This window comes from Balaenoptera ricei, chromosome 2 (assembly GCF_028023285.1).
Source record: "Balaenoptera ricei isolate mBalRic1 chromosome 2, mBalRic1.hap2, whole genome shotgun sequence".
In the NCBI taxonomy this organism is placed as follows: domain Eukaryota; kingdom Metazoa; phylum Chordata; class Mammalia; order Artiodactyla; family Balaenopteridae; genus Balaenoptera; species Balaenoptera ricei.
The window spans coordinates 39,298,080-39,324,790 of record NC_082640.1 but is presented as its reverse complement, the minus strand read 5'-3'; the positions used below and the strand labels follow the sequence as shown (position 1 = coordinate 39,324,790).

Sequence of the window (26,711 nt, the reverse complement as noted above, 5' to 3'; positions counted from 1 at the left end):
CGGCTGCAGAGTTGTTATTTTAATCCCTGACTGGGTCCTGCTTCGGCTCCACTGAACCAGAATCCCTAGGGGTGGAGGTTAGGGTGGGGGAGTGGGGGTGAGGCAGGCACCTGTTAGTATTTTGACCTTCACAGGTGATTTTGAATCCTAAGACATCTGAATCACCAGAGGAGCTTTTTCAGCGCCCCCCAGTACCTAAGCACCATGTTTTCTCACTGGACTGGGCACCAGCATCACCTGGAGGCTGCTGGGCCCCATCCCAGAATTTCTGATTCAGAAGGTCTGGGGTGGAACCCAGGAATCTGCATTCCCAACAAGTTCCCTGTTGATGTTCTGCTGCTGGTCCGGGGACCATGCTTTGAGAAGCACTGCCCAAGCGGCAGGTGACTGTGATGTGCAGCCATGGATGAGCCACTGGCCTAAGGGCTGAGCACCGCCAGGTGGACACCTGTCACGGATCCAGCCTCGACCCTGCCATCTCCCGTGGCTGCCTGCTCATGCAGACAGAGGGCCACAGTCCTGCAGGATGTGCCCTAAATAGCCCACTGCATGGGTGAGGGACTCCAGGTGAGGTTAAGAACCCCAGGGATTAAAGTCCAGGCCCGTCCGACCCCAAACTCCAGTGCTTTACACTCAGACAGATTTACAATGGCGGTACCTTCCATTTGCACCACTGACTCTGAAAGCCTGGTCTGGGAAGGGCGGGGGAGGTGCACCTTGATCTCTCTGGGTTTTCTCCTGCCCTGTCTCCCATGTTTTAGGGTAATGACCTCTGCTCTTAAGATCAATTAATGAACACTGGAAGCTGCTGGGTGAAGCTGTGTGTTTGGCTGTGCGTGGCCACCAGGTGGAGCCCTTGGGCCGTCTCGCCCCCAGGCTGCCTTGCAGTCAGAACCAGCGGGAGGGACACTCTGGCAGGAGGTGTGAGGAGCTGGGTCTTTAACATGGTTAGGCGGCTGCTCCAAGGACCCTCTAGATGCCCTCGCTCAGCCACTGAGCTGAGGCTCAGAGGGGGCCGGGGGCAGTGGTACAGCCTGGCCTGGAAGGTGACCCCAGGCTCCCTGACTCCCAGCCCAAGGTTCCTTCCAGGGCTTCAGGCTTCCTTGAAAGGAGAGGCACCAGGATTCCCAGAGGAAAAGTTTTCCCAAAGGAAATCCCTAACCCGACTTCTTGCTTCTGGCTCTGGGGTTTGGATGCCCCCAGGGGAGAGAAAAGCTGGGGAGGCCCCCCTACCTCCCAGGTGGGCCCCGAGGTGAGGCTCAGGCCCCAGAGGGCAGCGTGTGCTGTGGTCCCGGCCCCTCTCCCGGGCTCCCTGCCTCCTGCCCAGCCAGCTTCCCAGTGGAGGGAAGCACAGTCACGTGGGAAGCACATGGGTTGATGCTCTAGAGAGACCCCAGCTTCAGTCAGCCGACCTGGCTTGAGTGTCTCCCTCTGTGAGCTCAGGGTCCCCGGCCATCAAAGGGGCTGAGAAGGGGACTGAGATCCCATAGGCAGGGTGTCCAGCCCGGGGCTGGGGGTGGTGGGGGCCCACAAACAGCAGCATCACCACTGATCCTAATAAAACAGCTGCTCCTGCTGTCCCTCTAGACTCCTGACCTACCTGGGTCCCCACACACCTGGCGTCGTGCTGTCTGGGTTTCCCTCTCTCCTCCTCACTCTCCCGTGAGATCCTTGGGGTCAGGGCTGCTCCACCGCTCATCTCATTATTCCCAGAACTTGCCACAGGCCCTGGTGCTCTGCCAGGGAGTGAGGAGGTGGATGGAGTGATGGAAGGGAGGAAGGACGGAGGGAAGAATCCATTCTCACCCAGCACTGGAATAAGAGGTCTCGTGTCTGACCTAAACATCCTTTCCTCCTTAAGCTGCCCCACCTGACAGAGCTCCTCTCCTTCCCTCAGTGAGCACACATCACACAGCCCAGCGCAGCATGAGGACCAAGTAACACAGTGGCTGACATTTTTCAAGGGCTCACTTGACACCAGGCACAGTTCCAGGTGCTTCACACGTATGATCTCATGTATAGAAGATGCTATTATTCTGCTCATTTATGACGAGGAAGCTGAGGTACAGGGAGGTTGAGTAACTTGACCAAAGTCATACAGAGATTAAGTGTTAAGTCTGGGACTGGAATCACATTAGGGGAGAAGATGCTTGGGAATTCCTCACCGTGGAGGGGAACTGACAAATCCAATCTCCTTCTGTAGCAGCACAAGTCCCATCCCTGGCTTGGAGAGGAAAGTATCCCAGGACAGTGGGTGAGTGAGGGTCAGCACTCAGGGAGCCTGGCTTTCAGCCCCAGACACTGGAAAAGGGAATTTAACCAATATTTATTGGCATCTGCTATGTGCAGTGCATGTTGTAGCTTCTCCTAGTTTAAAACAAAACAAAAGCAAACCCTCGATTCTACATCCTCCCAGCTATTGTCCTTTGCATGCTTTCTCCACAAGCATCCTGAACACAATCTACACACCCCTCTCTCCATTTCCCCTCCTCCCATTTGCTCTAAGCCCGGCTCTGACTTCTGTTCCCACCTCTCCATGGAAACCGCTCTCACCAGGTCACCAGTGAGCACCATGCTGGCAACTCAAGATGTACTTCCCTTCTCATCACTAGACCTCTCAGCATCATTCGCCTGAGTCAGGAAACCCTTCTCTGGAGTGATTTTCCTCCTGCTGCTCAGCCTCTCCTCTGTCTTTCTCCCCCTCCTCCTCTTCCTCTCCCATCGTCTGAGTGTCTCAGGTCCTCAGGACTTGGGCCCAGGCCACCTCTTCTTTGTGTGCCTTCTTGTCCTCGTCCAGTCCAGTGGCTTTAAGATTCCACTCAGTCGACAAATATTATTGTGCCCCGAGTGTGTGCCAGGCACTGTTCTAAGCACTGGACAGAGAGCAGAACAGAACCAATAGTTCTGCCCTCATGGAGCTTACACTCTAGTACAGGTGATGGAGAATATGCATATCCATATATAATATCAGGTCAGTGGATGACAAATGCTATGAAAAAGTATGACAGATGAGAAGAGCATTATTGAAATCTAGTGGAGGGCAAGGCTGCTATTTTAGGTGGGTGAGCAGGGCAGGCTGCTCTATGGATGTGACATTTAAGAAGGTTCTGAATGAAGTGATTAGGCTGTATAGTGACAACTCCCCAATTCCTGCCTCCAGAGCTGATCTCTATTGAGATCCAGAGTCATATCCAACTGCCTCCTGATCTCTCCCCCTGGATGTCTCAGGACACCTCACACTCACCATGTCCAATCCCATCTCTTGAATCGCCCTGCCCCTGACAACACACACTGATCCTTCCTCACCTTCCATCTCAGTCAATGGCACCACTTTCACAGATGCTCTTCACAAAATACTTGTGAATCCACCCACTCTTCTTCATCTCTAGAGTCACCACCTGGTCCAGATCCATCCATCCCTCTCACCTGGACGCCTGCCATAAGCCTCCAGCTGATGCCTCTATCTCCATTCTTTCCCTCAATTTCTGCTTGGAGTAAACTCAAACTAAGAGACCTTCGAAGGCTTCTCTCTGCTCCCTTAGGATGAAACACAAACGCCGAAACGTCACCTCCAAAGCGCTGCAAGCTCAGACCCCTTTCTACCTCTCCAGACTCATCACCTCCCTCCCTCCCTCCAGCCGCTGAGAACTTCTTCCAATTCCTCTTTGTCATCTCAGAGCCTTTGCAAATGCAGCTCTCACTACTTGGAATGTTCTACTCTGAATAATAACATTATTTTAAATGGAATATTTAAAGAACAAAACGAGCTCCTCACCATTAAAAATACCATCGCATAAATTTTAAATTCGATAAAAATATTGGGAGACGAAGTTTAGTCCATCTTTCAGAAAATAGACTGAGATGTTTAGAGATAGAAAATAAGACAGAACAGATAAGAAAATTAGACGCTCTATCTAGGAATTTCGTATCTAACAATTAGGATTTCTAGAGAGAAGAAAGAAAACAGAGGAGGAAAATTTCTCAGAGTTGAAGGGTATGAATTTCCTAAGACTCACTGCATGCTTGGCAAGAGGTCTAAAGTAAGACCTACTGGAAGGCACATCACTGTGGAAATTAAATCCCTGGGTGTAAAGAGAATACCCTAGACAGCCAAAGCAGTGTAATAAGGTACACATTGAAGACCAGGAGTCAGAAAGACATCAGACTTCTTAAGGCTGGAAGCTTGAAGACAATGATGTCATGTCTCAAAATTCTGAAGGAAAATTATTTACCTGCTAAAATGCCATAACTAACCAAACTACAGGTCCAATATGAAGACAAAATAAAGATTGTGTAAAAATTCTACACTTTCAAAAACTTATCTGTCATATTTCTTGTTAAAAAAGCTATTGGAGGATGTGGTCCACCCAAATGCAGGAGGAAACCAAAAAAAGAGAAGAACCAGTATGACAGGCAAAGGATGCTCCGGGGAGGATGGGGAAGGGATGTCTCCAGGTGACAGTGTATATTGAGCCCAGAGAAAAGACAACTCAGACTGCAGCAGGATTCCAGGGAGACCTGGATATCTCTAAATGAAAAAGGGAACCACACCGAAAGATCTGTAGTTCTATTGGTTAGTCAATATCAGGCACATAGAAAACTAAGCAAAATAAAATATGAGACGATTATTAATGCTAAGAAACAAAGAATGTACAAGAATAGTAGAAATACACCCTTTTGTCAATATTTCTGTAGTCATACAAATATAAACATTGAGCATTGATTTAACCCTCCAAAATCATGATATAACTATTTTGAGAAGATAGAGAAAGCGGGGACTCCCCTGGTGGTCCAGTGATTAAGACTTTGCCTTCCAATGCAGGGGGTGTGGGTTCGATCCCTGGTCTGGGAGCTAAGATTCCACATGCCTCCTGGCCAAAAAAAACCAAAATATAAAACAGAAGCAATATTGTAACAAATTCAATGAAGAGTTTATAAATGTCCACATCAAAAAAAATCTTAAAAAAAAAAAAGACAGAGAAAGGGTGTGCATACCTCTTACCTTTACATTTCATAGGAAGGAGTCAGGAAATAATATTCCAAATAGGAAAAGAAATAAACAACAATATAAGCATGCTATATTGAAATATAGAGGTAACTATCATAAAAGAGAATTAAGTGAGTTGAAAATGCTTACCTTTGGGTAGCAGTTGTTGAGGATGGGGGGATTTGGCCAGGGGAGCATTGGTTTTCTATTGTAAGCCTTGGTATGTTACTTACTTTAAGAAAATGGTTTGGGTATTATTTTTAGAAGCAGAACTTAAATAAAATGCAATGGGAGAGATAGGTAAATTGGACTGGAAAGAGAAACACAGGGAGCTTCAACTGTATTATTAATTGTTTTAGGTGATAGGTGCACAAGTGTTTGTTATATTATTTATATGCCTCTCAATATCTAAAATATTTTATAATTATTTTTAAACAGCAACAGCAAAGTGATGCTATTCAGAGAGGGTAACTGAAGGTCCAGGGTTGTGGAGTTTAGGAGATGGGATAGAGCATAAATACAGAAGTTAACCGTGGACAGAAGGAAGGACAGTTATGACTACACCAAAAGAAGAAGGGTTAGAAAAGGTGGAGAAACAGAGATATTTTGAACTATAGTTGGGAGAAGTTGAGAAATTACAAATCCCATTGCAGGAAATAGAGCTGTAGTTCTGGTTTTCAGCTGAAGATATAGGAGCTATGGGAATATATTAGTCTCCTAAGGCTGCTGAAACAAGTTACCATAACCTTGATGGCTTAAAATGACAGAAAGTTATTCTCTCACAGTTCAGGAGGCCAGATATCTGAACTCCTGCTGTCAGCTGGGCCACACTCCTCTGGAGGCCCTGGGGAAGAATCTATTCCTTGCTCTTCTAGCTGAGGGTCACTACTGGCATCCCACGGTGTTCCAGGACTTCTGGCAGCATCACTCCTGTCTCTGCCTCTGCACAGCTTTCTTTGTGTGTGTTGGTCTATAACCTCCATCTGCCTCTCTTTGTTTTATTTATTTATTTATTGGCTGCACTGCTCCGCATGTGGGATCTTTGTTCCAGACCAGGGATTGAACCTGTGCCCCCTGCAGTGGAAGCATGGATTCTTAACCATTGGACCACCAGGGAAGTCCTGCCTCTCTTTGATAAGAATACTTATGATCGAATTTAGGGCCCACCCAGAAATCCAGGATTAGCTTCTTATCTCAAGACCTTTAACTTAATTAGATCCGCAAAGGTCTTTTTCCCAAATAAAGTAACATTCACAGGGTACAAGAATTTGACATGGAAATCTCTCCGGGGAATATTTTTCAGCCTACAAGAGGGACTGATGGAATTTAAGGAAACAGTAATTTTCTCACTATTCCCCCGGGGAAATTCAGTAAGAAATCAACAAAAGCAGAAAAGAAGTTGCTGAATAAAAACGAAAATGAAACTGACTTGAATCAACGAGCATGAATTTTGTAGTGGACTCTTTCAACAAAGTTGGTAGGCTCAATTTTGTGTCAAAAATCTCCTTTTCTGTGATTCCCTTATCACTTTGAATAGCCAAAAGCCTGAAACGTTTGTGTTGATTGTGTAATTTTCAGGTGTGGCAGGGAATGAAATAATGTGGAGAAAGATACTTTGGGTAAATGTAAATCAACTAAAGCCTGGGTTACAAATTTAAATTCTGACAAATAGAATTTGAGGTAACAAACATCATAAGGAACTAGGAGGTATTTTATGAATTGATAAAATGAACATCGATCAAGACGATGTAACAAACACAAACATATATGCATCTAACAATATAGCCTTAGAATATATGCAGCAGGGCAGTCCAGTAGAAATTTCTGCAATGATAGAAATGTTCTATACCTGCCCTGTCCAATACAGTAGCTGCTAACAACATGTGGGTATAGAGTGCTTGAAATGTTGCTGGTGAAACTGAGGGGTTGAATTTTTAATTCCATTTGATTTTAATTAGTTAAAAATTTAAATAGCCACACATATCTACTGGCTGCTATATTGCACAGTGTGGATAAAATAAGAACTGAAAGAATAATGAGGAGATATACATAAAGCAGTGATAACAGTTGGAAACATTAATGTAGTTCTCTCAGAACTGGGTTGATGAAGAAAACAAGAAGAATAACTCTGAGGTGGTAGCAGCAGCTTCCTCCACAATAACAACCTTTACCATCTTCTTCTTTATTTCCTGTTTTGACCCCAAGAGAGTTGAATGTTCACACTATTTGATAACAAATAAAGATATTCACTATTTACTAACCGATTTCATCCACTATCCTCATGATTCATGTTTTATCATGTTGGGGGCATTAAAAAATATTTTTCCCCTTTGGACCTTGAGTCAGTATTTGGATATTCCATTGGGTTGAAGTCAAGCAATAGTAGATGGCCTTCTGCAAATTCATCATCTAGGTTCCCTTGACCCTTGGTTCCTCTCGAGCTATGACCATAGCTCTCCTTCCCCTTACAGTCAGTAGCTACCCCAGGAGAAGCATATATTTACTGTCTTCCCTTCTCCTTCTCCCTCTCCAATACACTGGCTTCTGTCCTGAGAACTTCATGAAAAAGCTCTAAGCAAGGCTCTCAATGATCTTCAAATGGTCAAATCCAAAGAACCCTTTTCAGTGCCTATCTCATGAGATCTCTGCTTATCTCTGCAGCATTTAACCATGTTGACCACACCCTCCTGGCACTCTCTTCTCTATTATTTTTTTTATGACATGAACCTCTCCTGATTCTTTACAGCTCACTGCCTACTTCTCTGCAGATTCCTCTTCTGCCTGCCACTTAAATATCACTGTTTCCTCCGTACTTTCTTCTCCGCCATCTCTGCTTCTCACTCTGCCTAGTCTCCCTGGGAATTTATACTTATGTCCATAAATTCAATTACCCCTTTAGGGAATGACTCACTAGCCTCTTTCTTAAACTCCTAACCTGTCCAGTTGGACTATCCACAGGCACTTCAAACTCAGCAAGTCACACAATTCTACCTAGAATCATAATCCCCATTTTACCTTCCTCATGTACTTCTCTCTTGGTTTCATGACTTGATACACCCATCCAGTCACTTAAGCCAGAATCCAGGGCTTTCCTTAGTTCCTCTGTCTCTCTTTCACTCCCCATATCCAATCATTCTCCAAATACCTCCTGCAGTTACTCTCAGTAACTGCAGGAGGTCTTTGGAGTTACTCTCATCTTCACTGCTCATGACCTCATCATCACTCTCCTGGATTTTATTTAAATTTTCTTCCACTGGCACCTTATTTACAGTCTTGCTTTCCTTCATTCCTTATTCCACTTTGTCTTCCTAAAAGTCAAAAACTTGTTATTCTTCTGCTCAAAATATCTTTCAAAGTCAAGTCTAGTGGGTAGTTGTTACACAACTATCCACTAGACTTGGATAATTTTTTTTTCTTTTAGAAATAACACTTCATCATTTCTTTGCGATCTACTCCTCTATAGTACGCAGACCTGATGGGTATTATCAAGAATCAAGAGTTTCTGGCCTTCTCAAGCTGCACCAATTGGTCCCTGTATCCAAGAGGTTTGAACACTGTGGATTCATTCAAGCCTGCCAAATATTGCTCATTTATCCCATCAGCAGCACTCTGACAAAGCAGGTGTTCTCACTGCCTAGACCCTTAGTACTTCCTCAAGTTACCATATATTCTCCAAATAAATCAATTTTCTGATGAAATCAGCAAACATCAATTTCTGTTTCTTACAACCTGGCAGCCTGCTCCAAAATCCAAACTCATTAATAAGGCAGGCCAGGCCCCTCAGTAAGTGGCCTCCACCTTCTTCTCCTGCATCACCTCCTGTCATGGTCTCCCTCACCATTCACTCCAGCCTCCAGAATAACACTCGCACCCATAACACTATACACCTAGAAAATTCCTCCCCCTCCTCTCCAAGTCTCAACTTGTGCCACTTCCTCTGTAAAGCCTCTCCTGCCACCCCCAGACACTCCACCTTCCCTGGCCCCTTGAGTAACTTTCGATCATGTCTAACTGAAACTGCCCCCTTACAGGTCTAATCTGCACCCCCTCCCACCCCTTGAACTGAGACCAGAGCACAGCCTGACATGTGGTAGTACTCTGCTCAGTCAATGCTACTCTAAGCCTCAGTTTCTTCATCCAGAAAATGGGGATAATAGCATTTGTGTTTAGACATGAAGGCTCTTGATTACACCCTGCAGAGAATATCTCTGGCAACTTAAGCAAAGAACAACTGTACTAGAAGGATGTTGAGTAGCTTCAAGAATTATTAGGGAGGGACCAGGCTTAGATCAGGCTCCGACCAGGAAGAAGGGCTGCTGGACAGCCAAGGGCAGCTGGTCCAGGCACCGTGGCCGCTGGAAGAAGCACACACTGGATGCTACTGTAGTCTCAAGTCGAATGAATTCCGATCTGACCTGGTGTCTGTGTGACCCCTGCTCCTTAGGTGTGTGTCCAGGCCCCATTTGTGGGGCAGGACAAATGTTTATCTGGCCTTTTAAGTTTCTTATTGACAGTGAGGCCCGGTCACTCACCAAAACTCACGCATCCTCAAATATGGGGGGAGTTCAGGTTCTCAGTGGTTCCCCTCCTTGGAGGTGTACATCACACAAGGTCATGGGGTTGTTAGGAGGATTAAATGAGATAAAACATGACCCAATGATTCTCAAACATTTCCCCTAAAGGCAGAAGGGATGGAATGTATCCAGGTCAGGAGGTCCAGCCTGGATCCTGAGGCTGTAAGCTTGTGTAATATTCATTCAACAAACACCTCAATGTGCCAGGCCCTCTTCTCAGCACTGGGAATACATCAGTGAACAAAGGAGAAGATATCCCTACTAGGTGGATCTATATTCTAGTGTTTATATTTGAAGCCTCATGTTTCACTTGAGAGTGAATGTGAAGTTTTGCCTTCTATTTGATAATAGGACCCTTATAATATACCGATAACATATCAGGCTTGTTTCAATACAAAAGTAATGACTTCCTGCTAATGGGCTGGTGGCTGAGCTGTCCTATTTGCTTGAAGATACAGACAACTGTGTCTTTATGTGCCTATATTTGAGCAAGTTCTGGTTGACACCAAGAACAAAGTTTTACCGAATGTGTGGGAGGGGAGAAGAAAAAGCTGGGGTGCCAAGGACCTTGGGAAGGGGGCAGATAGTGAGACATGATGGAGGGATCTGGGGCCCTGCCAGACTCTGCCAGGGTTCAAGAAGAGAATATTCTGGAAGTGCCTCCTTCTGCCTGAAGCACCAGAAGAACCACAAGCTCTTTCTTTTAAGGGATTTGCATAAGGAGTGGTCCCAGACTAGCAACAAGAGTGTTACTGGGGCACAGTGGTCAGGGCTGATGGGCAGCTGGCCCCAGCTCAGCACGGACTTGGACCACTGCGGTCACCAGGTGGCCTGAGGGATGCCGTGCTGCTGGTAGCAGTGGGCAGCTGGGAGCCCAAGGGACAGGCAGGCTGCAGCCGGGACAAGGGGAGTGACTTCCCTTGGCAGTAGTGCTAAGAGGGTGTCATTGGCCCTAAGGCTTGTCAGGGCCAATGTAAGGAGGGAAGGAGGCCCAGAGAGACCCACAGTCCCACCCCATGAGCAGCCTGGTTGCCCAGATGGGTGGTTTTGGAGAACTTTGTTTCCTGAGGAAGCTCACTCTCCTTCCAGGCAAAGCGCTGGACCGTTTATGGGAAACAGATGCTGGTTGGAGTGGGGTTGAGGGGATGGGCTTGATCTGAGCACCCGCCCCCCATCTCCCCACCCCTGGTCAGAAGCAGACCCAGAAAAGGCCAACTAGGATGAACCCTCACCAGCCCAGCTGTCTCTGGAAGAGACCTCAGATTACAGCTCGCACGTTTTGTCAGCTAAGAAAGGGTCCATGAGGACTTGGGCTGCAGCTGGGCTGTTGTTGACACAATTATGAGGTCACACGTGTCGTGCTCACTGCAGGTCAAGCACTGCTCTGGATTCATTTATTCCTCCCAGCAGCCCTATGAACTATGTACTCACTGTCCCCATTTTCACAGGCACAGAGAGGTTAGCTGGCCTAAGATCACACAGGTAGTAAGTGGCAGAGCTGGGATTTGAACCCAGCCATGTGGGTTCAGGATCTGAAACTCTGCTTGGCGTTGGCCTTGCAAGTTATACTCAAGAGGGAGAGAATAGCCAATATTTCCTCAGCACCCACAGTCTGACTAGGTGACTATAACCTCTATTTCATTTCATCTTCAGGGATATTATCGTTGTCATCCCTGTTTTAGAGGTGATGAAAGTGAGGCTCAGAGAGTACATTACATCATTTGCTCAAGGTCACACAGTTACTCCCTGACAGAGCCTGGATTTGAATACAAGTCTGTCTCACTGCAGAGCTCAGCTCATAATGGTACCTCAGTAAATGCTGAGCCCCTTCCCTCTTCTCTTGGGTCCAGGAATCATCTCCTGGACACCATCTGTCCTGCTCTGGCTGCAGTGCCCCATCCCAGCCAGACCACTGCCTCCTGGTGAGCCAGACAGAAAATGCCATAGAGAGCGTGGAGACCTCACACGGGGACTGACTGGAGCCTTGCCACCCTCTTTCGGGCCACCCACCTCCCTAGAGAGACCCGAGAACAGGAACCAGCCGCAGACCAGGGCCACATGGGTTGGCAGCCAGTGGCGTGTCCCTGGGGTGGGCAGCCAGGTGCCCGAGGCAGCATGAGAGAAGAAGCCGGCTCCGTGATTTTTCCAAGAAGCTGGTCCAGAGCCAGAGAATGGGAATGTTCATGCCCTGGACTCTGTGCAGGCCACAGTCTGGGGCTGGTGTGACCGGGAGTCACCCCTGTGTGGAAGGGGCTCTGGCTGGCCGGCTGATGAGGGCAGCCTCAGGCCGCTGCCCCGGGAGACAGCAAGCCTAGGCCAGGCAGGGAGCAAAGGAAGGGCCTGAGGACTGGGTACCGGGGGCTTCTCCATCAACTGTGTGTGCTAAGGACCAGTGGGAGGTGCTAGCCACCCAGCAGGTGGGCTTGGGGGCCATGGCTCTCCCTCCCCAGACCCCTGCGCCCAAGGTGCCTCTCATCCCTCTGCCTTTTGAGACAGGGATGTGCGGACATCTCTTAGCTCCTCCCCCAGCCTCCCCATCAAAGCTGCATGGAATATGGAGACCATCTGGCCAACTATCCCTCCCCTGACCCTTCTTCTCCACTTGGCATATCCTCATACTTAAATTTTGTTTTCTTAAAAAGGTAATATATTTACATGGTTGAAAATCAAAATGCTCTAAAAAGACATATATTGAGGAACGTCATTTCTCCCTGAGACTCCATCCACTCTCCCCTCAGCTCCCTTCCCCCACCAGGACCAGGTAACTGCCCCACTGCACTCACAGGAGTCCTTCCCGCGCTTCTTGATGCAAACCAATTGTATACAGATGTATTTATTTGTATTTCTCCCCATTTCATTACATCAAATAGCATACTAGACATCATTCTGTATCTTACTGTTTTTACTTAATATACCTTGGATATATTTCCTCATCATTATTTTGAGAGTATCCTCTTTTTTCCAGCTGTATAGTACTCCCTCTTCTGTCTGTACCATGGTTTATGAACCAGCATCGTAAAGATGAGCACATAGTTGTGTCCAACCTGTTCAATCTTATTTTCAAATGAGATCTTGGGCGGAGCTTGATTCACGCCAGGCTGCTCGGGGTAGAGAAGGTGCTGGGTGAGGCCAACACCCTACTTGCTACCCAACTGCCTCACCAGAACCCTAGCGCTCCAGACCACGATTTTAGCCCAATCTGCTCACCTCATGAGTGGGAAACTGAGGCTCAGAGCAGGGAGTAGACTCATCTGTGGTCATGAGTTACCCTGGGGCAGAATTGGAACTAGAAACCAGATCTCTTGGGCTCTGCTCTCCAGACTACTCACGGTTCATCCCCAGGGGGACCAGACCAGGGCAGTGGCACCACTTGACTGGAGTCAGAGTAGATGTAACTGTGGACCCAGCTGTGAACCCCAGATCTGCCTCTCTCTCACTGTGGCCTTCCAATTCCTCTTTCATTATTTGGAATCAGCCCCTTTGTACTCCCAGCAGGAAAGAGCTCAGGGAAGAGGCAGGGTTGGGAGGGGACCAGGGGTCTCTGGCACCCCCTCCCCCATCTTGGAGATGAGGAAACTGACTCACCCAGCAGTGAATGACCTCCTCAGGGTGACGTGGCAGGTTTGTGGCAGAACTAGGGTGGATGGGGCATAAGCCCAGCCTGGAGGACGCTGCTGCCACACTTGTAACAGGCAGCGTGGGGCAGTGGAAAGGCAGCCGGCCTGGGAACCAGGAAACCTGGGTTCTGTCTTTGACTCTGCCATACACGGGGTGACTCTGGACAAATCCTGCCCCCTCCCTGGGGTCCAGCTGCACTTCCTCTATGACAACAGGGTTGGACTAAGCAGAGGACATTTACACTTTCTTTTGAGCTCCATAGTGAGGGGACTGGACCTTGCCTTGGAACTGTGACAAATTAAATTGTAACCTTTAATCCCTACCAAAGAGGAAGGATGGGGCAGCTGCTTTCATGAACCATGAGACTTGGACAATGAGTGCTTCAGCTGAGCCCATTCTGGGCAATTCTTGTACTAAACCACAGAGGCATTTCCATCCTCCTGGGAAGTGAAGTCCCAGGGTTGTGTTCAATTTGATTTGGGAAATATAAGAATATGAAATTACTTGCACCAAGACTTGTGGATCAATGTACACTTGCTTTCCCAATGAAAAAAAATTAATCAATAGTCAGTCTAAGAAAGAAATGGAAATTTTATTCCCACCAACCTGAGGATTATAACTTGGGACACAGTCTTTCAGAAAGCTCTAAGAACTGTTCCGAAGAGGTACGGGGTAGGTAGCCAGTATGCATGTGATTTTGGTGAGGGGTGCATGCAATCAAGCACACATTTCGTTAGAAGGTCACCGTTACTTGCTAGGAACAGATACATTAGTTACTGGCGTTCCTGTTTTTCTAAGTATAGGAAGATGCAGGAAACTGGGTTCATAAAAAATTTCTCCTGCGAATATCTAACTGAGGGCCAGTTCTGCTAGTTTTCCCAGAGCATAGAGTGCCTCATCCCGATCTTAGCCCTGAATTCCTTTCAGGGTGGATTGCAGGTCAGCGACTGCAGTGGCTAATGACTTGATTCTTGCAGAACTGGGTGGTGGGCAACATTTTTATTTCACAATCCTCTCCCTTTCGGCCTTAATTTTGACCAGGATTTGGGAGGCATTTCATCGCAAATTTGTCCCAAGGTGCTAGGAATGCCCATTTCAGGGCACTCAAGGTGCTGTTACTCACCTAGTCCTGCTAACAGTAGCCAAAATCCTCTGGACCAGCTGTCTTACTAGTCTGTCAGCTCCAGGAAATGGTTCCCTCCTGTTGCTTCTTCCCATATCTAGAGTCACACTATTACAATCATGGATCTTATAGACTATACATCAGGTCAATCGTTTCAACTCACTTGGTCATCATTATTTTTCTCATAGGCTCAGTTACACATTTGGTAATGCAAGAAATAATAACCTTGTAAAATAGGCAGAATACAGGTAATACAGCCAGTGATATTAATAAAGTCATAAGTAAGCATTGTTATCTTCTAAGGAGTTCATGGTTGGCACCAGAAGAAGAAAAATTCATCTTTATGGTGGAGCAGGTATTTCTTCCCTTGGGGAGGTTGGGTTAACACAGAATGCAGATGCACAATGCACACTAGAGGGGAGGGAGGAGGCCAAATGGGCAGAGAAAATTTTTATGTTAAATTTTTCTGGTCTTGCCTAAAAATAGCAATATTACTTCATTACTTCTTAAGATTTTCTTGCCATGGGGACCACCTCCTGGGAGCCCTCCCCATCCACCCAACCTGCCACTGGGTGAAGAACTCATGCTTCACCCCAGGACTGGAGTGAGTGGCAGCCTTGGTGGGGGGGGTCATCCTTCCCCTGCCTCTCCCCCAGAGCTTTGCTTGCCTGGCCCCTCTGGCCCTGGTGACACAAGGATGCTGGGCTCTGAACATCCTGGCTGGGAGTAAGAGAGGAAGAAGGCTTATGATGCGTTTCTGACCACCAGTTACTGTAAGGGGCTGCTGGTCTGAATGCACAGGAGCACAGAGGCGCACACACACACACACACACACACACACTCAGCATGCACACAAACACATACCTTTAAAGAGAGGCACCAGGAGCTGGCAGGGCTCCTTTAAGAGCTAGGGGACAAGATACGGGGCACTGGGGTGGGGCGCACCTCTCCTTTCCTAAGGCTGGGCCATTCCCTAGGATTTGGCTGCGGCGGTGGTGGGCAGGCTGGAGGGGTGGGGCGTGGTGGGGGAGAGACTGAGGGAGGGGTGCCTTGAGAGGGTGCTTTGGGTGAGGAGGGAAACCTGCTTGGCAGCGTCTGAGTTCTAGGCAAATTTGGGGCGATTAGGATCTGTGGATTTTGTGGGTTTTCTTACTTTTATCTTTAAAAGGTTTAAAAACTAACATTATAGATGTGGTAGAAGGGACAAAGCTTCTCTCTGTGATTGACAGCAGGGGCTGATGGGGACCAGAAACTCCAGGAACTTTTAAAAAATTATGCACATTTATATAGATGCCATTATCCATGAGTCCCAGAGAAGCAGGATGCAGCAGCAAGAAGCAACTGGCACACAGAAGCACACGTGTGTGCACCACACGCAGTCACTGCAGTGTCTGACTATGGCAGCAGCAGTCTCCACCCCATTCAAACCACTCCACCAAAAATAAAATGAAAAGAAACTTTCCTTCAGAATAAGGCCACCCAGTAATTTGTGACCTCCTAACCAGGAAAAAAAAAAAACAAACCCAGTCTAACATCAGCTTTAAGGCCGGCAGTGGCCATATTCTTCTCCCCGCACAGGCAGGACGTGCTGTTTTGAACACTGAGGCAGGAGGGCCACATCGCTGCCCCTCACAAACACTGCAGACGGTTGTCTTCAAGACCGTGCAGTTCTCTGCCAGCTCGTTTTTTGATTCCGCAGAGCGTAGTTGGGATGGAAGGCATCCACCCCTGGCTTCCTCTAAGAAGGTCTCTAGGCAGTGGGTTTAAGTAAGCCTGCAAAAATTCTGGAGCCGATTTCAGCTGGGGCTGAGTACCAGCTAGGGCCTAGGGATCCAGGGTCTCTGCTTTAATCCTCCTGTCACTGGAAATCACTGGCCTCCAGAGATTTTTTTTTTTTCTCCACTGGGAGAAAGGGGTTCAAATCCCTAGCTACCCACGCCACCCCCCCTAAACCTATACACATACACCAACGAAGGCACTGCCGGGGGCACAGACATGCTTTGGCTGTGGGGCCCCTCCGGAGGCCCGGGGTGTGAACAGCTGCACAGAGGGCTGTGTGATGTGGAGTCAGCACCTTAGGAGGTGGGAGGGGGGCGGTGGGCAGAGGAGGAAGAAGCTCAGGGTCCCGATGGGTCAGAAGAAGGAAAAGGGGAAGAGGCGGTCAGGACACAGGAGACGAGAAAACAAAGATGACCAGAAAAGGGCCAAAAAGCAGAAAATGTAGAAAAGATGAGGGCAGCAAGAGAAAGAGGCAAAACAGGATCTGGGCAACCACACAAAACAGGAAGGAGACAGAGCGGAAGGAGGGAAGGAAACAGGAAAGAGAGTGAGATGAATGGGAATGGGAAGGATGTGAGCAGGGAGAGAGGGGACAGGATGAGGACACCAGGGGACAGAAGAACTCAGAGAAAAGTGGGAATTGGGAGCCCCTGGGATGATCCTCAGTGCCTGACAAAAACGAGGCGGGCCCAGTACACTGTGTCGGCCACGTAAGTCAGGAGGTTGATGGCTGTCAGGATGGCCACAGCCAGTTGTTGGTCGTAGATGCACATCGTGGAGGGGAGCTCATCACTGCAGCTCACATCGCTGGACCGCTGGGGCTGGCCACCGAACTTCTTGCTGAACTGGTACAGCGGCCAGAGGACCAGGGCACTGGCGTAGAGGAGGACGGAGAGCAGACTCAGCCCCAACAGGAAAATGCAGAAGATGGGCTGCCTATTGTCGCAGTCAACCAAGCCCAGCAGGAGGGCCATGGTCCCCAGGAGGAAGCAGATGGGGTACACGGCCACGCACCACACCAGGGCCGGCTGGGGCTGGCACAGGTGGGGGCTGCAGATGAAGGCGAAGGTGACACTGGCCACGAAATTCTGCAGAAGCTTGAGCAGGCTATGCATGGTACCCATTAAACTGGTGAGCTCACCTGGCAGGTAACAGGCCCAGGTCCAGACCACTTCGGTGGCATAAGCCACAGCAGCGATGCAGGAGAATGCGGTGGCAGCGATGGCGTGGTCCCGGGTGGGGCCCTGAGGCAAGAACTGGATGTAGGTGATGGCAAAGACGATGGAGGCCGAGAGGCAGAAGAGGGTGGCGTGGCAGGCATGGTTGATGGAAAAGTTGTACCAGTAGAGGGGGAAGCAGGACTGGAGCCCACATAACTCAACTATGAGGATGATGAGGGTCACGACGAAGCAGAAGCACCAGATGAACAGGTACCAATTACTTATGGCCCCGCTCCAGGTGCCCACGCGGGCCCCCAGGGAGAAGGCCACACAGGTGGAGAGCAGCTGCAGGAAGCGGAAGAGTCTCAGGATCCAAAACCGGGAGCCCAGACTGGAAGACGGTGATTCGGAGGGCGTGGTAGTGGACATGGTCAAGAGGGTCTCCTCAAAGGCATGGCAGTGGTCTTCGCTGAGGACCCATCAGAGAAAGATCCGGCTCTGGAGGGGATTAAGTCACACGCCTGGAGAAGGCTCGGGGGCCTGTGGTGGCTGAGGCTCAGGATGTGTGGAGTCTGAACCAATGGCTCAGACACTTGGGTAACAGCACAGCCGCTCCAGAGTGATTCTCCCCACACATCATCCTTGGCCTTGTCAGGAGACTGTCTTATCACAAAGCTCACAGCTGGGCTGGGTCTGGCCTCAAACCCATGAACATTTTTTTTATCTCTTTGAGCTGTGGGCCATTATCTCCAGAGACAAAGGGTACAATGGTCCTTATCTGCAATCCCACCCCTCCAAGTCAATGAAAATAGAAAAGAATACTTAAAAAATTGTTTGATAACAAGGTTTAGCCAGAAAGGACCTGAGACAATTTATGGTCTTTAATTCATTAGTGTGAATGTTCAAAAGTTCAGTTGCAGAAACACTAACGTGTTTGATTACAAGGCACTTTCAGACCCCAGTGGGATGTTATGTCATATAGAGTATATGTACCAAGTCACCTGTCTGAAGCTGCAAAATTGTGAATTCTGTAGCATATCTGATCAGAAGGGTTTCAGAAATGGATTGTGGATTGTACCACTTAACCCCATTTTACAGGAGACAAAACTAAGGCTTAGGGAATTAAGTCCCTTCTCTAAGGTGGCATGGTTAGGAAGTGGGAACCCCAGATAAAAATACCAAAGCCATGGGTTTGAACCCTTTGCTCTACAGCCCAGCATTTCAGCAGGGCCCGTTGGTGGGAGCCCAGGACCAAAGCTTGGGCTCTGGGAACCCAGGACACACCTTCAGGGCCATGGCCTCCTTCCACAGCAACCCGAAGAGACACGTGTCCTGGCCTTTCCTCCCTGCAGCCATCACTAGAAGGAGCTGCCATCTGAGGAGACACAGCCCCACCCGGAGGAGGGCAGCTTCAGGGGTGAACAGGGATTAGCCATGGGGTGAGAGCAAGGCAGTGGGGACAAGATGATATGGGAAGAAAGAACTGTTTTGAATCCTCCCACAGTTTTGCCTTAACATGTGACTCTTCCCCATTTGAGAAGGGAGAGAGGCACCAACCCAGCATTACTCCAAGGTGGAGCATCATGGAGGAACCACAGAATAGATAACATAATGTTTGGCTTTTAAGCTCCAAAGCTGCCATCCAGGTGCTAGTCTGGAAAGTTCTACAAGTAGTACTACTCGAGCGAGGATTTTTCTGGCCTGGGAGATTGGTGATTAGTGTCCAAGCCGGGAAGAAGGGAGTGGAAATGAACAAGGATGTTGTGTCTGGATGCTGATGCGGAGCCTTTCAGGGCATCCCAGGGAGGGGGTGGAGGATGGACGGATGATAAGCCCCCTCTTAAGGGCAGGAGCTGAAAGAGGAGGCACCTGCTGGACCTCTGGGAGGTGACAGCCCTGAGGATGCACTTGGGACTGGGGCGGGGGCGGCAGAGTGGAGATGAGCTGGGGAGGATTCCGGGGTCCGAGTGGCCCCGAGGCAGCCCGGTAGGTGTCTTCTGACCCAGAAGGGATGCAGGCATGGAGCCCACCTTCTCCATGGAGGAGGGGCTGGAATGGAACTGAGGGAGGGAGGACGGGGGCCTAAAGGGGTTTCAGGGTTGGGACAGGGGACACGTGGCAAGCATGGCAGGGACCATGGAGACCAGGGAATTGCCCAGGACACCTGCCCAAGACGGTCCCGCCAGCAGGGCTGCAGTCCTGCCTCACACAGGGCCTCCTGCAAGGGTCCCAGGGTGTGGGGGACTGAGAGCTCCTCCCCAGCCTGCTCCCTCCCCAGGGACAGCTGCCCTGTTTCAAAGGGACTATTGGCTGAGAGGTGCCCCCAGGGCTTAAGGGTCAGCACCCTGAGCCCGCAGCCAGCTTCCTGCCATCAGGGGCCTTGTCACCTTTGCTGATAATAAACCCTGGAAAAAGCTGAGGCTGGAAAGAGAAACACAGAGCAAACCCCGAGAACTTACCTGGACTCACACAGCTCCTTCAGCCCAGTTGCCAGTGGAGCCCTGGAGCCTGCTGGCCTTCCAGTGGGCACTGCCAGGGGTGGGGTGTGGGCAAGAGGCACTGGATTTAAGGGAGGCTGGGGGTGTCACTCTGTCCCTGAGTTTCTTCCCAACTACTTCCCAAACTGACCCTGCGATTTACACCTAAGGCTAAATGACAGCTTTGGATGCATTTAACGCCACAGAGGGAGGGCTTGGAGAAGGAGAGGCATGGGGGTTCCAGCTGTGTGGCCCTGGGTAAGGCATGTGCCCTCTCTGGGCCTCAGTTCCCCCACCTGTAAAGCAAGAGGTTTGCCTGAGTTTCCCCCAAAGCCCCTCCTCCACTCTAATCTGCGAGCGTGGAAATGGTGCCCCCGTCGGAGCACATCCTACATGTGGCTGAGCCCTGCCTGCCCAGTAGCCGGGCGTGCTGGACTCGCAAGACAGTGAGCCGGGAAAGTCATGGCTGGGAGAAAGGAAGGAAGGAGGAGGGGAGATGGACACTCGGGGTTACAGGGAGCCTGTGCGGCCTGGAGGAGACACTTCGTAGCTGGATGATCCTGGGCAAGTTACTTCACAGAGTCTCAGCTTCCCCATCTGTGCACTGGGCTTAATACCTCCTTTGTGTCAATTAAATGTCTGAAAGAATGAGAAGGGCTTATCAGAGGGCCTGGCACATGGCCCGCTCAGTTCATGCCAGCTGCCTGTTCCCCTCAAACAGGACCCAGAAGGCCCTGACCCCACTCTGGACATTAGCACATGCAAGCTTGATTTGCTTCAGATCAGGGGTTGCAAGCCAGTTTGTACTGGAGGTGGCCCGGGGATGTGTTTGGTTTTCCTTCCCAGTGTTTTCAGGAAGAGATGGTGTAAAATCGGTATTATTTCTTCTCTAAGTGTTTGGTAGCTGCAGGTTTTAATGTCACATGAAAATCCAGATTTTCAGCTCCTTCTGAAGCATCAGGAGATCTGGTGTCACTGCGCTGCGTTCCTTAGGAGGGGGGGTAGCTGGAGCTGAGCAGCTTCTACGCCCTTTACGTTATAATGTTTTTCATTCTTCATCTCTGTTTAGTATTTTCTATATTTTCTTATTCTCATGTATAAGTGACATAAAGCAGGACTCTGATCATATCTCATGTGCCTGGTTTCCCCCCTTCAGCGTGGCCAGGCTTCCTGCCTGCTCACAGGCGCGTCCACCCCCGCCCCCCACCCAGGGAGCATCCACATCCTCAACCTCAGATAAAACCTTCAACACATTTCACGTGCTCTGAAACCATATTTAGACATGTGTGTACATATATGCATACGTTTGTAGGGCGTATCTGTAGATTTTTTTCCCCCCGATTATAATCATGAGACCATGTCATGCACACTGCATTGTGCTTTTCTACCATCCCCCGACAGATGCAGCTGGTCCTCTCCACTGGGCCTTGGTCCTCTCCATCTCCTTTACTTACCTCCTTCCCTCCCAGCTCCTGTGGGCATTTGGACTGACCACCCTCCTCTAATCAGGGAATCATACTCTGTGAGTCTCAGACACTGGGGGACCACAGGATTATGACAAGGGGTCCCTTGGATCAATGTGCCCATATGCTCTAGAGCAGGAGGTCGGCAAGCTTTTCTGGAAACTTTTAAAAAAATATGACAAAGATTATATTTTTCATTTCTGGAAATTAATCTTGTTCTCCTAGGGCTACTGCAACAAATTATCACAAGCCTGGTGGCTTAAAACAACAGAAATTTATTCTCTCACAGCTTTGGAGGCCAGAATTTTGAAATCAAGTTGTCAGCAGGGCTTTGCTGTCTCTGACGCCCCAGGGGAAGGTCCTTCCTTTCCTCTTTTAGCTTCTGGAGGCCCCTTAGCTTGTGGCACTGTTACCGAACTCAGGCTCGGCGGCTCGTCAATCAAGAAGTCAAATACTGAGAGACAAGTGTTGGGCTTTGCCTAGAACAAGGTGCCGTTCATCGCTGTCAACATAATCGTCACCAACGCCTGTGCATCAGCCCATGTTGGGCAGTGAGTTGAAAAAAATACTAATGATCGTCTCCACCATTTTTTGTGGATCATCTCAGTATGGAGGATTGGCGTTTTTACAGCTTAGTAGGTCTGAGGTGGAAAACGGAGTATAAGACCAATAACAGCCAACTGGCTGTCCTTGTGCATTCAGACCTCCTGCAGGGAACTGTCTTAGTGGAAATCCACCCCCCCCACCCCTCCGCCTCCCCCTGTAGGGGACACACTGGCCAAACTGAGCGCCCTGTGGGGTCTTAAAGGGAGAGACTACTCCAGACCTCGTTTCTTCCTCATGCTGTGAGGGCGCTGAGGCTCTGCCCGGTGCACTAGAACTCTTCCTCCTTCCAGAGACCGGGGGGAGGGACCCCGGGCAGCCCCTGCTTCAGGCATCAGGATAGGAACCACAGCAGCTGGGGTGGATTCAATTCCCTAAGAAGCTGACCCCCTCTTCTTCCTCCCTTGCCTGCAAAGACCCATCTGTAAAGCGGATGGGCTTTTCACAGTGTAGTTTCCCTTTTTTAAGGGCAGTTTTCCCTTTTTTTTAAGGGCATTAATTTAGTGCCCTTGTTGGAAGAACCCTTATTATGGAGCAACAGGAAGGCCTGTACATGGAATTTCCTCCCACTTACCAGATCTTTGACAAAACAGTTCTAACTGCAAAATAGTGGAGTCATTTAGAGACCCATTCAGGGGTCACCGTTCTTCAGAATCGAAAACATACATGGGCCAGGCTGCATTAAAACAAAAAAATCAGGCTTCCCTGGTGGCGCAGTGGTTGAGAATCTGCCTGCCAATGCAGGGGACAAGGGTTCGAGCCCTGGTCCGGGAGAATGCCACATGCCGCGGAGCAACTAGGCCCGTGAGCCACAACTACTGAGCCTGCGCGTGTGGAGCCTGTGCTCCGCCACGAGAGAGGCCGCGATAGTGAGAGGCCCGCGCACCGCGATGAAGAGTGGCCCCCGCTTGCCACAACTAGAGAAAGCCCTCGCACAGAAACGAAGACCCAACACGGCCAAAAATAAATAAATAAATAAATTAAAACAAACAAACAAACAAAAAAATTAAAAAAAATTTTTTTTTCTTGGTTATAAGGTCACAGCTACAGTTTTGCCAGGCTGCCAAGATACGTCCTAGTGGACTTCTAGAAGGGACGGATGTAGACCCCACTTCACTCGCTCCCCAGAACAGATTTCAAAACAAACAAACAAATTCTCCCTCGGGGAGATACTGGTGCAGTCATAAACAAGCCACTACTCACTCTTGCAGTGTCCAAACTGATCCCAAAGTCCCAAAGGGCAAAGAATATGCCCAAACGGGTGGGAAGGGGGCTCCGGGGTGCACAGCCCTGCACTCACTCAAGAGCTCGGCTGCTCCTTCAGAGGCCAGCTTCCTTCTCTCAACAGAAAGCAGAAGCAGGCTGTCGGCAAGGAGTGGGGAACGACAGAGAAAGTTCCGGAAACGAACAAGTTCGGCAGCTTCTGGCACATGGCTGTAAATCCTGGCCAGAAGCAGCTGGCGCCCCGACCTTCCCAGCTGCACTCCCCTCCTCACCCCAGGACGAGGTGGAGGGGCCAGAGCCTCAGGGACCTGACGCCTGCCCGGCTGCACGACATTGTCACCCAGCTCAGGCTCGGCTGTCGCTGAAGAAGCCAACACTGAGAGATAAGTGTTGGGTAGAAGAAAAGTAGGTTTATCTTAAGGAAGCCGGCAGCCAGGTGAGAAGGGGGTTTACTGCGCAAAAGAACCAACTCCTTACGTGCAAGTTTCAGCCGGATTTATACAAGAAGGGAAGCAGGAAACGCTGCAGGCTGCGCGCTGGGGGTGCCCTGCTCTTCTCTTTTGGAGACCTTTACATTAACCACGAGGCGCCTTGCTGGCTTTTAAACTTGAGTCTGGTCCTTACACTGTCCAGATCAGAGGGTCAGTGTTCTAGGGGTCAGTGGTCATATATTTCTGGAGAAGGAAGAACAAAGACAGAGCAAAGCAGGCAAAGCAAAACAGGAAGCAGTCCATCAAACCCCAGAGCTGTGTTTAACTCTTCACAAGGCTTTGGTTGTAAAACAAGCAAGGTTACAACACCAGTGACGGTGACCTGCCTGATCATCACTATTACCACGTGCTCATCATCCTCAGACCTGGGCTCCGTGCCCATCGTGGGCTTCCCCCTCCACCTGCTGCGGCTGCTCTCCACTTGCGTGCCCTTCTTGCTGGTGGCCAGTGAGGACACTCTGAAGGGTGACGTAATTAACTGGTGCATGTTCATCGGTGCTTCTGCTTCACTGTGTCCCACATCATCTTCATGGTGGAGTTTTGTGGGCTCCAGTCCCGCCTCCCTTGCTCCTGGGACGGCTTTTCTATTCCCACGCCGTTTACTTCGCTGTCGTCTGCCTCTCAGCCTCCATCATCTTCCGCATCACCTACATCCAGTTCTTGTCTCCAGGCCCACCCGGGACCACGCCATCGCCGCCACTACATTCGCCTTCATGGCTGCTGTGCTTTACACCACTGAAGTGGCCTGGGTCTGTGTCTGGCCTGGCGATATATCTAACTGTGTGCCCACGTTGCCAGGCATGCTCAGGAGGCTGGAGAACTATGTGGCCTGTGTCATTTTCGTCTTCATCAGCAGCCCCTACCTGTACCAGTCCCAGCCGGCCCTGGTGTGGTGTGTGGCCGTGTACCCCATCTGCTTCCTCCTGGGGGCCATGAACTTCATGTTGAAGGGGTCTGACTGCGACGAAGATAAAAAGCTGCCTGTCCGCTTTCCCCGTTTCCTGTCGGGGAAGACTGTGCTCTCCATCTTCTTCTACACCACTGCCTGGTCCTCTGGCCTCTCTACAAGTTCAATGAGAAGTTTGGTGTCCAGCCCCAGTGGTCCAGCAATGGGAGCTGCAGAGACGGACTCACCTCCTTGGTGTGCATGTGGGACCAATGACTGGCTGTGACCATCTTGACAGCCATCAACCTGCTGATTTATGCAGCCGACATGGCATACTTGGCCCAAGAGGCTTTTGTAGGGACTAAGGATCAACCCAGGGGCTCCAGATTCCTCTTCTAACTGGAAGTTTCTGCACGGAGCTCTGATGTCATCTTCCTGGCTCCCCTCTCTCCCTGCTCGCATCCTTCCCCATTCATCTTGCTCTCTTTTTGTCTCCTTCCCTCCTTTTGCTCTGTCTCCTTCCTGTTTTGTGTGGTTGCCCAGATCCTGCTTTGCCTCTTTCTCTTGCTGCCCTCATCTTTTCTACATTTTCTACTTTGGGGCCCCTTTTGGTCATCTTTGTTTTCTCGTCTCCTGTGTCCTGACCGCCTCTTCCCCTTTCCTTCTTCTGATCCATCGGGACCCTGAGCTTCTTCCTCCTCTGCCCACCGCCCCCCTCCCACCTCCTAAGGTGCTGACTCCACATCACACAGCCCTCTGTGCAGCTGTTCACACCCCGGGCCTCCGGAGGGGGCCTCACAGCCAAAGCATGCCTGTGCCCCTGGCGGTGCCTTCATTGGGGTGTGTGTGCGGGTTTGGGGTGTGGGGTGGGTAGCTAGGCACTGGGCCTCCTTTCTTCCAGTGGAGGGGGGTGTACAGTGCACCTCCCCTTTAAGTTAAAAAAAAACCCTCTGGATGTCAGTAATTTCCAGTGGGCGGGAGGATTAAAGCAGTGACCTTAGATTCTAAGGTCCCACCTGGTGCTCAGCCCCACCTGAGACTGGCTCTAGAATTTTTCCAGGCTTACAAAAACCCACTGCCTAGACGTCACCTTAAAGGTAGTTGGTATGCCTTCCAACCCAGCTACTCTCTGGGGAATCAAAAAAAGGACCTGGCAAAAAATCACAGGGTCTTGGAGACAAACGTCTGCAGTGTTTGTGAGGGGCAGCGATGTGACCCTCCTGCCTCGGTGTTCAAAACAACATGGCCTGCCTGTGCGGGGAGAAGAAAACGGCCACTGCCAGCCTTAACGGTGATATTAGCCTGGGTGTTTTATTTTTCTTTTCTTTTTTCAGAAAAATGGTGAAAATAACACTATTTACTTATGACCTGATTAACGTCACAGGCTCTATTATTTGTACTCGGCCTTTTTTACAAGATTATTGTTTCTTGCATTAACAAATGTGTGACTGAGCCTCTGATAAAAATAATGATGACCAGGAGGGCAAATGAGGGTCAGGAGGGCAAAAATTACTGGGTGATCCTTTTTGTAACAGGGAAGCTTCTTTTCAAATGTTCTTGGGCAGGGGGGTTGGGGGGTGCGCGTTGCTGCGGCCACAGTCAAACTGCACTGCTTGAATGTGTTTCTCTGTGCCTCTTGCTTTCTGCTTCTCTGGGACTCATGAATAATGTGACCTATAAAATGTATATAATTTTTAAAAAATTCCCCAGGACTTCCGTTTCCCATCAGCTCCTTCTTCCAGTAGTAGAAAAAAATCTTGTCCCTTATCCCAAATCCATAATGTTCTTTTTTTTTTTTTTTTTTTTTTTTTTTAATAAAGACAGTGAAATAGAGAGAAAGTCTTATTTATTTATTTATGGCTGTGTTTGGTCTCCGTTTCTGTGCAAGGGCTTTCTCTAGTTGCGGCAAGTGGGGGCCACTCTTCATCGCGGTGCGCGGGCCTCTCACCATCGCGGCCTCTCTTGTTGCGGAGCACAGGCTCCAGACGCGCAGGCTCAGCAATTGTGGCTCACGGGCCCAGCTGCTCCGCGGCATGTGGGATCCTCCCAGACCAGGGCTCGAACCCGTGTCCCCTGCATTGGCAGGCAGACTCTCAACCACTGCGCCACCAGGGAAGCCCTCTTTTTTTTTTTTAACTTTTAAATAAAAAGAAAGAAAAAACACAAACCCCACAAAATCACCAAATCCTAATTGCCTCAAATTTGCCTAGAGGTAAGAGGCAGCCCAGCTGATTTCCCTCCTCGCCCAAACCGCCCTTTCTGTGCCACCATCATTCCACCATCTCCTGCCCTCACCTCAGCCAGAGCCTATGGAGTGGCCCAGCCT

The 26,711-nt window shown here is 49.5% G+C and overlaps 1 protein-coding gene and 1 pseudogene across 1 annotated transcript; one reads left to right on the top strand and one right to left on the bottom strand.

The window, feature by feature from the left end:
• Positions 1 to 419: 419 nt before the first annotated feature.
• On the bottom strand, positions 420 to 17,670 carry LOC132360067 (myeloid-associated differentiation marker-like). Its single transcript, XM_059915181.1, is given in 3 exon segments — positions 420 to 491; positions 16,689 to 16,751; positions 16,753 to 17,670. Coding segments are annotated over 3 exon segments (1,053 nt in total).
• Positions 17,671 to 23,214: 5,544 nt separating this feature from the next.
• On the top strand, positions 23,215 to 24,784 carry LOC132360333 (myeloid-associated differentiation marker-like; annotated as a pseudogene).
• Positions 24,785 to 26,711: the final 1,927 nt, after the last annotated feature.